The sequence below is a fragment of the Balaenoptera musculus genome, chromosome 1 (assembly GCF_009873245.2).
Source record: "Balaenoptera musculus isolate JJ_BM4_2016_0621 chromosome 1, mBalMus1.pri.v3, whole genome shotgun sequence".
NCBI classification, from domain to species: Eukaryota; Metazoa; Chordata; class Mammalia; order Artiodactyla; family Balaenopteridae; genus Balaenoptera; species Balaenoptera musculus.
This window is the reverse complement of record NC_045785.1, coordinates 88,011,650-88,025,592: the sequence shown is the minus strand read 5'-3', so window position 1 is coordinate 88,025,592 and position 13,943 is coordinate 88,011,650. Positions and strand designations below refer to the sequence as shown.

Sequence of the window (13,943 nt, the reverse complement as noted above, 5' to 3'; positions counted from 1 at the left end):
TCACAGAAGATAATTACATTTATTTTAAAGAAGAAGAAAAGAAAGAAAGCTGACATTACCTGATTCTTTTGCAACCCTAAGTCTGCTTTCCCATTCATCAAAGGGTCCCATACACTTGGCTAAAAATGTCTGGAGAGTAACACAGTCCAAGGGTAACACATGATTATCAGCACCAACACGTAAAATAGGGTCCACAACTATGTAACCTCCACCACTTTTCTCATTTCTAAGGAAAAAACAAAACAAAAACTTCTCAATTAATGATAGGAAAAATAATTCTCATCTAATAGTCTGACTCTCTAATTGGAAAGTAAATTGTCCCATATAAAAATATATTTCTAAGCACATAAAATCATTTAAAAAGTTGCAATAAAACAATAGAAAAGCCATGTTTTATCCTTTTCCAATCTTTACATAATGACATAATACAATATATACATATATATCTAATAATATTGCTTTAAGGAAAAATAAGTGTACTAAGATCAGTAATAACAAGGGCACTTAAGTAAATAGCATCCTATAATCAGGTTGCATGAAAAGACTACAGTATTTATGCCATTACTTTATAATAGTAATAGTTTGAATATGTAATGAGGCTTACAATTACTTCCTAGAAACTGAAGGATCATATTCTATTTGCATCTCAGGAAAGCCCTGTAAAAATTGCACTGCCATGGTTCATATGGTAACTTTTTACAAGTTAGATAACTTCAAGTTATAGAATAAATTAACTTCTTTTTTTCACATACAGAACACCTGACTTACCCTTGAAGGAAGTAATACTGAAATGATCCAGCTTGTTGAAGATTAAGTTTACAGTATTTATCAGAATCATCTTCTCTTTCTGTTGGATTTTCCCATTCCAGGGAACGGAATTTTTCTCGATTAAATGCTTCTCCAGGAAATGGGTAATTTGTATACACAGTAACTTCTTTTCCCTGTAAAGTTGGGCCTAATCGGAACTGTAGTTCAAACCCTAAACAAAAAGCACATTTTAATAAACTCATTGCAGGACTTAAGTTACCACATTAAAAAGATGTTTTATTTAAAGTATTATACAACAATGATTTCTCAACTATGTTTAAAAGAACTCCAAATATTTAATGCTGTTCTGGAACCACTTTGCATCTCAGTTTAGCTTAATTTTGTATTTTAACATACAGTATACACCATAGAACTGTCTGCTCTGTACTGTCCCTCTCTTCTTCTCCTGGAAACTGATTCCTAGTCGCATGGCTACTTTGGGATATGCAAGTTCTTACATGATCCCATTCCCCAAGATTACCTCCCGTCCACTTCCTGAACTGCTCAGAGGTGGGCATCTAACTAGAGACTTTCGCTGGTATTTTTCAAACTGCAGCAGAGAAAGTGAGTTTCTCTGTGGTATCAGAGTCTGTGATAGTACGTAAAAGTTGGGAGGTATCATGGGACACTATCTTACCAGATAGAGCAAGCCAGTCTTCCCTGACAGAAGTCAACCTCTAGAGAGGCAGAATTCAGATTTCTAGCAGGAGTTCTAGAGGCATTTGAGCCCCTGATACCAGTTGTCCCTGATGTCTGCTCAACTCCAGAGATGTGGTAATAGAGGGTTAACAAGTGGCTGTGTGGAGCTGAGTGGGACGGGGGTAGGAGTGGTGAGGAACCCTGATTTGCAGTGTTTGCTGACTTCTGGAGGAAACAAGTCTCACCACAGTCCATCTCAAGCTACCAAGATGGCATCACTGAACGTGGAACTGGGAAGAGATATGCATGATCAGCTCTTGTGAGACAACGCCAGCAACTCCAGCATGCTACTGCCTCTAAACCTACTCTTCATGGTTTAGTTACTTAAGCCTTTCTTGGAATTCTGAAAGCCAAAACATTCTCACTTTTGCCTTAGTTAGGCTATTTCCTTTAAAATATATCTGAGATTTCTGTACTGTATTACAAGTATTTTGCCCTAAGAGGAAAAAAAGTTAACACATTACAGGTATAACTTTACTATGAAAGAAAAATTTGTATTGGTTCAAGGCCGACTTTAAACCTTGACTATAATTGTTAGGATGTACAAATTCTGACTATAGTAAAGTCTATTAGAAATTCAGGCATATATATTTTAAACATGGGTGTAACATTTTAATTAATGATGGGCAATAATAACTGATGAAGGCAGGGAAATTTAGTTCTGCTGGTTAAAATCTTTAAGCGTAAGGAACTTTTTGAGAAGAAAGAAGTATAGTAATATTTATACTTTTGATACTTAATTTATTAAACATCCAACAAAGTAATAAAAAATGATGTACTGAGCGCATATGATGTAATAAGGAACAAAAAAGACAATGATCCCTGCCCTTGTGAAGCTTGAGTTCTAATGGGGGAAGGCAGCCATTAAACAATGGACATAACAAATAAATAAGAAAAAGTAGTATGTCAGAAAGGGATAAATGCTAAGGGACAAAAATCAGAGCAGTGTAAGAAAAAGGAGGGAAAGGAGTGATGGTGAGGAGACGGTAGCAACTTTAAATAGGATGGTTATTGAGAAGCTGAAGGGCGTGAGAGAAGTGAGAGAGTTAGCCTCATGGCTCACCATGGCCATGGAGAGAAAGTGCTGACCAAGTACAGGAAACAGAGAGCACAAAGGACCTAGGATGGAAGCATGCCTGGTGGTTCCAGAAATAACAAGAAGGTCAGCATGGCTAGATTGGAATAAGCTGTGGGAGGAATAGTAGGATACAAGGAAAGAAAGGTAACAGGGGAGCCAGATCATGCAGAGTCTTAAAGGTCATTGTAAGTATTTTGGCTTCTTCACTGACTGAAATGAGCCAGTGAACATTTTTAAGCAGGAGTGACATGACCTATCTTGTGTGTTAAAAATATCCTTCTGAAGATGTCTGCTTCTGGTCATAATGGAGTAACTGGTACTGGACTTGCCCTCTGATGAAAAACTAAAAGAACTACATGAGACAACTGTTCTCAAAAACAGGTAGAGAGGACTGTGATGCCTGAGAGAAGGATGATTTCTATGAACCTTCTAGTTATCAGACTAGGGGACCTTTTTGGACTGTGACACTGGGAGCGGGAATAGTAATCTCACTGAGTTGAGGAGACAGAGATTAGAGTTTCGGAGGGTGAAGAGACTGCAATTTTCAGGGCAGAGTATGACAAGAAGGGAGCTATGCAGAGACAGAGCTCCAGGAATTTACCTAGAGTCATCTTGAGTCTGCCTGAATACTAAACTGTACACGAGTAGGGTTTGACTACATAAGGCTGGGAAAAGAACAACCAGTGGGAGCTGTAAATTGAACAATTCTCAGAGCTCACTCAGGCCTGGGATACATTACAATTTTTAAGCAGCCAGAGTTAAGAGACCTTGTTGAACACCTGTTGTATTCAAGAGAGTCATGTCTTAAGTAATAGGGTTAAAGTAGCCCTAGAGTAAAAATTACTATAAACCTATCCTATCAAAGCTTAAAAACAAGCCTCAAAAGGATTAAGCTGATCCACAGATAATGTAAATGACTTCTAAAATAAAATTTATCACTCCTTTAAAGCAAGACAACAAAATCCAGAGATAAAAACAGAACATTCACAATGTCCAGCACCCAAGAAAAAACTGCTAAACAGAAAGAGGAGGTGAGGGAGTTGACCACACAGATATCTGGAATAGGGCATTCCACACAGAGGAAACAGAGACCTAAAGGACTGAGACTTCTGCTTCTGGCAAAGATGGAAAAACAGGGATTGGATTTACCCCCCCTCCCTGAAACTTAAAAGAAAGAAACCACCACCAACAACAAAAAAACCAGACAAAATATATGAAATGATGATTTTTCAAGACCCTGACATCAGGCAACAAAAGTCAGTGATCCCTGAGAGACAAAAAGTAAACAAGAAGAGCCCTACAATTGTCCCTGCCTACTTACTACCTTGAAAGAGTTTCCAGGTTGGGGCACAGGGAGAAGGAACCCAGGCAGACCTCAACTGACTTCCTGTGTTGAGGAGACGGAACTAAGAATCTGTGGAGACGAAGGCAGCTAGAGTTTTCAGATGAGAATTGTGGATGAAGAGGAGAAAGCTGCACAGAGAACTCCAGAGATCTGCAAAAGGTCTCCCTTGAGTATTCAGAAGAGTACTGATCAGTGCATGTCTCTGAGAAAAATACCTGAGACCAGGAACAGTGCTTGTTCTCACCAGCTAGACTGGGAGAACTCATAATTCATGAGGCACTGGGTAGAAAGTTCAGAAGGATCTTGCTTCAGTAGTGGGGAATAATGAGGCTTAGAAAGGGCATAGTTCTAGATTGGCTTAACAAATCATAAAAGTAAAACTCAAAAGACTATAATATTTCCAAGTAACTTCATTCCAGAACAAAGACCAAGAACATTTATAAGAATCCAAAAATACCCAGCACCCAACAAGGTAAAATTAATAATGTCTAGCATCCAAACAAAGATTATGAGACATATGAAGAAGGAGGAAAACAAAACCCATAACAAGGAGAATAATCAATCAATGAAAATGGACCCAGGAGTGACACAGATGTTCAACTAGTAGACAAGGAAGGATTTCAGTTATCATAACTGCATTCCATATGTTCAAAAAGTTAGGTCAAGACATGGAAAATATTAAAACAAAAGAAAAAGATCCAAATCAAACTTTTAGAGATTAAAACTACAATGTCTGAGATGACAAACACAGAGAATGGATTTAATGGATGGTGAGACATGGCAGAAAAAAAGATAAGTGAATTTCAAGACACAGGAATAGAAACTATGCAAAAAGAAACAAAGAGAGAAAAAAGAATCTAAAAATTTGAAAGAGCATCAGACAATTCAAGTGGCTTAACATAAAGAGTCCTCAAAGGAGAGAAGAAGGGAGACATAATTTGAAGAAATAATGGGTAAAAAATTCTCAAATTTGGTGAAAACAACAAACTTACAGATCCAAGAAGTTCAACAAATCCCCCACACAAGAAATATGAAGAAAATTACACCAAAGAACATCAAAATCAAACTGCTCAAAACCAGTGAAAATGAGAATATCTTATAAGCAGCCACAGGGGAAAAAAGACACAAGTATGTACAGAGGAACAAGGATAAGGATGACAGCAGATTTCTCATGGGAAACAATGCAAGCAAGAAGACAGTGGAGCAACATCTTTTTTTTTAACATCTTTTTTTTTTTTTTTTAAATTTATTTATTTATTTATTTATGGCTGTGTTGGGTCCCTGTTTCTGTGCGAGGGCTTTCTCCAGCCGCGGCAAGCGGGGGCCACTCCTCATCGCGGTGCGCAGGCCTCTCACTATCGCGGCCCCTCCCGCCGCGGAGCACAGGCTCCAGACGCGCAGACTCAGCAACCGTGGCCCACGGGCCCAGCTGCTCCGCGGCACGCGGGATCCTCCCAGACCAGGGCTCGAACCCGTGTGCCCTGCATTGGCAGGCAGATTCTCAACCACTGCGCCACCAGGGAAGCCCTTAACATCTTTATTGGAATATAATTGCTTTACAATGGTGTTAGTTTCTGCTTTATAGCAAAGTGAATCAGTTATACATATACATATATCCCCATATCTCTTCCCTCTTGCATCTCCCTCCCTCCCACCCTCCTTATCCCACCCCTCTAGGTGGTCACAAAGCACCGAGCTGATCTCCCTGTGCTATGTGGCTGCTTCCCACTAGCTATCTATTTTACATTTGGTAGTGTATATATGTCCATGCCACTCTCTCACTTTGTCCCAGCTTACCCTTCCCCCTCCCCATATCCACAAGTCCATTCTCTAGTAGGTCTGCGTCTTTATTCCCGTCTTGCCCCTAGGTACTTCATGACCACTTTTTTTTTTTTTAGATTCCATATATGTGTGTTAGCATATGGTATTTGTTTTTCTCTTTCTGACTCACTTCACTCTGTATGACAGACTCTAGGTCCATCCACCTCACTAAAAATAACTCAATTTCATTTCTTTTTATGGCTGAGTAATATTCCATTGTATATATGTGCCACATCTTCTTTATCCATTCATCTGTTGATGGACACTTCGGTTGTGGAGCAACATCTTTAAAAGTACTGAAATATTAAAACTGTCAGCCTAGAATTCTATACCTGGTGAAAATATCTTTCAAAAACAAAGGTGATAAGAGCCAGGTTTTTCACTGTCAGAGAAAGATGTTACAAATAAGCAAGGGAGACAGCTACAATGAACCCTGCTGCGGTGATATGAATCAGAAATATGAGTATGAACTGCTATTTATTTATATATAAAGAATGTCAGTTTGGTTCAAGGCAAATCTTGAAATAGAGAACATGTAGATATATTTCAGTCATGTCTAAAACTGCTCTTTGATAGAAGTAAATCTCTCACAGTGATGTTTGACAGGTGGTAAATTCTACACCACAATATTAAACATTGGGTAAGATAACAAAAGAAAAGATATCAGTATAAGAAAAGATATCAGTATAAGAAGAAAAGATATCAGTATAAGACATTAAGAGAATGCTGGACTCTTCCAATTTACGCTAATCCAATTAAATACTTCTGTATTTGCCTAGAGAAATATGAATGCTGTTTTATATACTGTAATATGTATAATATGAGGGAATGGAAGTTCTAGGCATTCCTGGAAAAAATTATAACTTAGTGATAAGTTCTGCTAACCATATTCCTGGATTGGACCAAAATATGGATATAAATTTATTCACAGTAAATGGATTTAGCAAGTAAGAAACAAATTATTCAAATGTAGTTATTAAGTAACTTTGCAAAAATTGAGGGACTCATTTTTACTTCTTACTTTTACTATACAGTGAAACTAATAATTTCTTTTCCAAGTAGCTACATGCACAAATTTTTCTATAAAGCAATTTGGCATAAACATACTAAGAATATTAATAAAGTTTAGATTTTTGGCTCAATAATTTCATAAAGACATTTATTTTCTGAGGAATTAACCGGTGATATAAACATAGATAATATATAAGGATGTTCATCACAGTTTCATTTATTATAATTAAATAAACTCACAACAAACTAAATATCTAATGATTGGGAATGATTAAATTATGGTACAAATTATGGTATCCTGTAAGCAGGAATATTATAAAGCCACTATAAATCATATTATCAAGGGATATTTAATAACATGATTACTTTTACTGTTTTCTTATATTTTATACATCTATATAGATCCTTTCAAATCCTTTCTGGAAAAAAGTATGACTGAAATGTGGCAGTAAGCAGAGAGGTGGAATTCACACACCATGACACTGTAAGCCGGTATCAAAATTGTTTAGATAGTATAAACCCAATTTTGTTTTGAAACAAAAAGCATAAATAAAAGACTTTTTATACCTTTTTATAATTTATAAAAAGGTATAAAATTGGGAAACATTTTTATATTAGAGCTATAATTATGAGAGATAGATTGAGAATTGCCCAAAGAATTAAAATGTGAAGTTTTAATACTTAAGTGACTGTGAGAACCATAAATATTTATATTTGCAAGAATGATTAAATTTATTACAGAAGTAATGGTGTCATTTTGAACAGTACAAATATCAGAGATTAGCCATCTGAGCACAGCTAAACAACCTGTCCCTTGTTCAGCTTATACAAATATTGTTTTTATAATTACACAAGGATTCAGAGAACTTGTAGAACAAAGGTTGAAACTCATCCAAAACCTCTAAAACAGTATTTGGATCAGTGGTCTACCTTCAGAAAAAAAATGACAAGTAGTCTCCAAATATGAATATTTATTTATATAATATACGTGTATGATAATTTAATAGATCATGTAATTTATAAAACACAAAAATAAGATGTAAATAAAATAAACAATATTTTAAATAATTTTATTTATTAATTAATGGAACAAATCTTTTGGCTCTCACTAAAAATTAATATTGGTAATATCTGTCATGAAAGTAATGTGATTAAATAAATTTCATTAATTTTAAAAGTCTTGGTTTAATATTGTCTGATAAAGTAATTTAAAGATTCCAAGTCCTATTTATTTTGATACTTGATTTAATGGCCTCAGATTTGAAAAAAAATACGACACAAAGATACCCAAATCCCAATGGATAAAGTTCTTGGTAGCTATGTTTACTAGTCCATGACCTTAACTTTTCAATTCCACTCATCAATTATGTAAATATTTTTGTTGAAATGTGCTAGTAAATATAAATATTTTCCTTGACATGCATCAATTGCTTTTACAAGTTAAAGAGAAGATGTCCCATTTTATATATTAAAGAGATGATCTGAAAACCAGCTGAAATTCTTTATTTGGTAGATTTCAAACAGATTAGAAAACTTTGTTATCAACTTTTAAAAGTGAGCAGATATTCATTTATATGGGTAAAATCATATGATGAAAGTGTTACTAAAAATACATATTCAAAATGCTCTCCCTGTAGCAAGGGTTGGCAAACTATACCCTCTTTCTGTAAATAAAGTTTTATTGGAACAGTCACACCATTTATTTATGTATTGCCTATGGCTGCTTTCATAGTACAATGGCAGAGCTGAGTAGCTGCAACAGAAAGCATACGGCCTGCAAAGCTGAAAATACTTGCTATCTGAACCTTTACAGGAAAAAAATGTGCTGAACTCTGCTCTACAGCATCAATTTCCATCAAAAGCAGTTTACTTTCACACTCATGTTTACCTCAGAGTTAGATTGTGTTTATTTTTTCTGATAATATTTTCTAAGTATACTATAGAAAAAGCTGTGTGTCATTTCTGAAAAGGATAAAACTCAAACAGCAAATTTCAAACACTTTCTAACTCATCTTTAAGTCTGACAAACTCTTGAGGTAAAAGAGGCATGTACGGTTACACGACCTCTCATTACAAAGTATTGTAAAGATACTACTATTTAAGATAATATAGCTTGTATATCTACTTAACCTGGTTTAGGTAAAAGTGTAATTCATGGCAACATAATGCAAGCAAACCAGTGGCAGTATGACTGTCAACCTCTTCTAGACATATAACCTCCACTGTTTCCTCAGAATATATCTTTTTTGTTATTAACGCATCTGACGTACAAACTGAGAGCATCAATATCAATTCATATATTAGCAAAATTTAATTACTTTAATTAAAAAAAAATTTTTTTTTGGTAGTGTTGCGCAGCTTGTGGGCTGTTAGCTCCCCGACCAGGGATCGAACCCAGACCCTTGGCAGTGAGAACACAGAGTCCTAACCACTGGACCACCAGGGAATTCCCCTTAGTTGACTTTAAAAATCAAAAATAGATAGGTAGATACGTAGACGGAAAGAAAGAGAGAAAAGAAAGAGAAATAAATCTTATTCTTTCTATATCCCAATAGACAGGTCAGTACATACCCTCAAGGGTATATATATATATATATATAGCCACTCTGTAGACCTCTAATCCATATCCCTGACACTAAAATTTTTATATACAGTAAATGAAACATCAGAATACCTAGAGTATGTCAGCTTCCATAATTAATTGCTCGGTTTGCTAAAATTAGCTTAGCACAGCAGCACATGGTGTGATTATCTTATTCCTCATACACCAGGAATACTTTACTCAGATTAGTCATTTCCCTCTTGCAGGCAATTAAACTGGCAAGACGAGTGATTAAACTATTACTGTAAACTAAGTTTTTCTACCTCATTCCCTCCACTCAATCTATATAAACCTGACTCCTAATCAAGGAATCTTTATAAATATTTTCTTTTAAAAAATAGAAATTGTAATTTGGCCAACCTATATAAAAAATGGAAGAATTCCAGGTTTAGGGAATAATGATTTTATTCATTATTTGCCACTAAATGAGATAGGAAATACAGGGACAGGCTATCATTTGGCTAGAAAAGATAATTATGCGGTCTTGTACTTGTTAAATTAGAAGAGTCTATAGAGATATTAGCCTTGAAAATGCACAGGAATCATTTCTTAGGGAAAAGTGAAAAGGAAAGCAAAATGAAGAAGGGCTTGGTGAAAGAACCAAAAATTGCCAGAGCTTTTCTTTACACCTAATTGGTCACCAAGTCTTATGAATTTTAAAATGTCTCATACTCTGTCCCTTTTTTTTCAACCCTGATGTAGTTAAACCAGACATGTTTTTAAAATAGCCTTCTCCATGATTTCTTGTCTCCAATGTCCCTTCTCTTCATCTTTCACAGTACAATTATCTTCTAAAATAATACAATGACATCATTACTGCACAAAAAAAATTCAACATGTTCCCATTTATACCATTTGGATGAATTTACTGGCTTTAACCAGAGTTACAGAGTCACCATATTCTTATTTTATAAACCCTTCAGAGTTCCCTCTTCAAATAGCTTGGCTAGCTTTAACTGGCACTTTAGTAATCAACCAGCAAGGATTTATTAGCTGTTGTACACTGCACTAGGTTTGTAATACTTTCTATCTCCACAGATCTTAAACTCCAGTTGGACACTATAAGCTTTTAGACACTGCTACATCCTTAAGCACTTAACTGTTCTATGCCCACTGAGTAATCAGAAATCAAGGAAAGGAGATAATAACAAATTAAGGAAAAGCTGCATGGAGTAGGTGGAATTTCAGCTGAAGGCTGAGAGGGAGGCAACACATAAAATGATAGTAAAGGGATTTAACAGATATAGAGGAATCTGACAGGAGTGGAGGTGTAAGAACAGGCATGAGAAAAGCCACTGGGGAGGGAATTAACAAGGGAACTGGAAAGATATAGGACACTAATAATGAGGAACAATGAGATAAAATCTTGGCTAAGGAAGGCAGATTATAGACATTATAGAATGTCCTGGAAGCCAGGCAGAGGTGTTTAAATTTGACCTTATAAACACCAATTAATAAAAAGAGAAGAGATGGAATAAGAAGGTTATTTTAGCATCCATATTCAGGCATATGGAAGAGACAGGCAGGCAAGAGGAGACATCTGGAAAGAAATTATAGGGCTTAAAAAGAGACTTCAGTTAAAGAGAAAAAATCATCAAAGAATAGTACAAAGTTTCTAGCCTTGGAAACTATGAAAATGGGAAAGCAAACAGGGAAGCTGAGAAGTAAAGAACATTTGAGAATTGTGAGGAGATGGTTTTGGACATGTTAAATTTAAGCAAATCTGACTGGAGCTATCCTAAGGCTCTTCCATAGCATGATACTAGGATGAAGCCAAGAATCGATGGTGAGAATAGACAGGTATAGCGATCTAGCAATGCCTTATATCTATTTAGGGCTTTAAAGCCATTTATTATTCATTTTGAGCCTCAAAACTCAGGAAAGTAGAAAAGCGGAAATTAATACCTTCATATCACAAATAAATTAATGTTTAGAATTAATGTGACTTGCCCAAAGTCAAACAATTTGTTAGCAGCAGAGCCAGGAAAATTCTAGTTCCCTACTCTTGCCATTACACTCACTTGCTTCCAAGAAGCAAGCAAAGCTCAAGGCCTTTCTTCCAAAAGGAGTCATCAGTATGGAGGCAACAGCTGAGGCCATGAGAATGTATACTTCTTTGAGGGCAGGAGAACAGAAAAAGAAAGGATTCCTTGCAGATATACACAATTAAAATGTGGAAGAAGAGAGCTCAGCAAAAGACACCACCAAGTTGACAGGAATACTTAAGAGTGTAGGAAAAAAAATTAAAACCAGAAAACTGCAGAGTCAGGAAAGCCAAAAATGGACTAAGTACTCAGTGATCTTAAATGCTGAAGTTGGAAGAAGGTAAAGATTTGGCATGGAGGAAACACATTTGATGGATGAAATTTTTAAAAAAAATTTAGCTCTTGAGAAATACAGGGGAAAAAAAATTTCTTCAAAATGTTTACTACTATCAACATTCATTTGGTACAATAATAAAGGGGATTGTATTTTATTTTTCATACATTAAACTTCTATTGACTACTTCACAAGTTACATTAACATAAATGAGTGTGAAATGTTTTTTTTTCAATGCTGAAAAATATAAAGTCTAAGAAAATAAAGCATCTATTTGATAAGTCTTATAGAAATATAATTTGATCTTTTAAATCACAGCTCAAATATATTTCAACACAACCTGATCAGTTATTTCACTTTTTCAGCAAAAAAATATTTTCAGCTTTTTTACCTTCTCCATAGTTGAGAGGCTTTTGACAAACATAAATAATAGTTTACTTTTTGCTGTGATCTATTTTACTAATTCAAATGTCTGGTAAAGGAAAAGAGCGAGAGCTATAAAAAAGCAAAACTACAGATATACCCAAAGGAAAATTACTTATGAAGCATTTCCCAAGTTTTAATAGTAAATGCTAACGGAAATAATACAGTCAATCTTCCGATTATAAATGCAACTTCTGTCTTAAGTGGAAGTTAGAATGCAAAGTAAAGTGAACAATTTTATCCTCATTCTAACATGACAGATATAAATAAAACATTTTCAACTAAAATCCACTTTCATTAGTGGTATTTTTTAGAACACAGCAACGTCTTTGCACAAATCAGGTTTAGAAAGGTCCTTGGAAATGATGTCTAAAAGTTAAAAGAAATTTTAATATGACCATGAATTAAAAATGTAAAAGACACAGAGCTAATCAAATGATTTACTACTGACCTTGTTCAAGTCTGAAGAGGGTCCTTTCCAGCTTTTCCATTTCGTTCAGAAGTAAAATCCTAATCTGTTTACTGTGTCCCATTTTGGCTTCTAGAGGATTTGAAATCTTTCAGAAGAATGAAAAGAACTCCGAAATCGAACGCGGTATCCCTACGAAACAAAAAAGGAATTAAGATAAAGAAAATAACTGTATCTTAGATTCTCTAAGGCTGACAGCCACACTTACATGTTCAAAATCTGTTTTAACCCGAGCAAAGAGAAAGAATGAATCTTATAAGATCAGAAAAAGCAAATTGATAGTTGTTTCCTCCCTTCGAGCACAAGACCAAAGCAAAAATTACAGTTAAAAAAAATGAAGTATTTTTACACAATCAATACGTTTTGGAAAGCCTGGAGCTGGGTGGGTTGGGGGATGGAGTAAAATTCCCAGTCCCAAGCCAACCGGCTTCGAAGACTTCATATGGCCCTTCTGCTTACAAGAGATTAGCCTGCTCAAAGATAACAGGTGGGAGATCTCCCCGTTCCCAAATTCGGGTCGGAAGCCACCAATGGGGAGATGAGAACAGAGGGAAGCAGTTGTTGTCCCTAGAATAGCTGCTGTGGACACAGAACGTACAGACAGAGCTATAGATAGAAGGAACGCATTTCCCCGGGACGCCGGCGGCATTCCTAGCACTTACACCGAACAAGTTATACGTGCGGCTTCTGGGACACTGCAGGACCTGCGACTCTGGTGTTAAAACAGTCGGGGGAGGAGACGCAAAGGAAAGTTAAAGGGAAAAGGCAGGCTGCCCAGGCGCAGAAAGAAGCCGCCGACGAGGAGGGCCGGGCGCCGTGAAGGGCAAAGGGAGGGGCGGCGGCAGCCGAGGCAGGGCCGAGGCCGCTGTGTGAGTGGCAGAAAGCGTCTCCGTGACTCCGCCTCGCGCCGGTGCCCGAGGAGACCCTCGACCCCACGGGGCCTCGAGGGCACACAGCCGAGGTGAGAGCTGACAAGTCCCCTCGCCCACTTCCGGGAATCTCCGCACCTGCTCGCCCCAACCGCTAGTCTCGCGAGAGTCCGGTCGCGGGCTGCCCGGGTGTAGGAGGTGGCTGAGGACCAGGCGGCGGGCTGCCTTTTTTCTCGCCCGGAGGAAGGTGAGACGGCTGGGGCGTGCCTCTCCTTTCACAGTCTGCGAGCTCATGGTTGAACGTTAAAATGCTGCGGTAGGGGGCTGCGAGCTAGGTTGAGCTGCACCACAGGGTCGTTTTGTGGGCCCGCTGAATGGCGGGAGGCAAGCCACCTGGCTTCCTGTGCCATTTCTACCACATTATGTTTTGTGTCTTCGTTTTGACTTTGTTACGTGGCCTAAGTTTTCTTGGCCTAAATTCCCTGAGCCTTGATTTCCCC

At 37.0% G+C, this 13,943-nt stretch overlaps 1 protein-coding gene across 3 annotated transcripts in view; it reads right to left on the bottom strand.

The window, feature by feature from the left end:
* The window catches only part of AGL (amylo-alpha-1, 6-glucosidase, 4-alpha-glucanotransferase), a 100,358-nt gene that overhangs the window by 64,799 nt on the left and 21,616 nt on the right, over positions 1–13,943 (bottom strand). The window contains exons 1-4 of one of the 3 annotated variants that reach the window (XM_036839696.1): positions 13,237–13,559; positions 12,557–12,706; positions 769–979; positions 60–226 (exon numbers count right to left, since the gene is read on the bottom strand). In XM_036839696.1, coding sequence (XP_036695591.1) covers positions 60–226; positions 769–979; positions 12,557–12,638 — 460 coding nt within the window. In that variant the 5' untranslated portion in view covers positions 12,639–12,706; positions 13,237–13,559. Of the gene's footprint in view, positions 1–59; positions 227–768; positions 980–12,556; positions 12,707–12,782; positions 13,026–13,236; positions 13,560–13,943 lie in introns of those variants that run through there. The other 2 variants (XM_036839604.1, XM_036839782.1) reach the window with 2 other exon arrangements.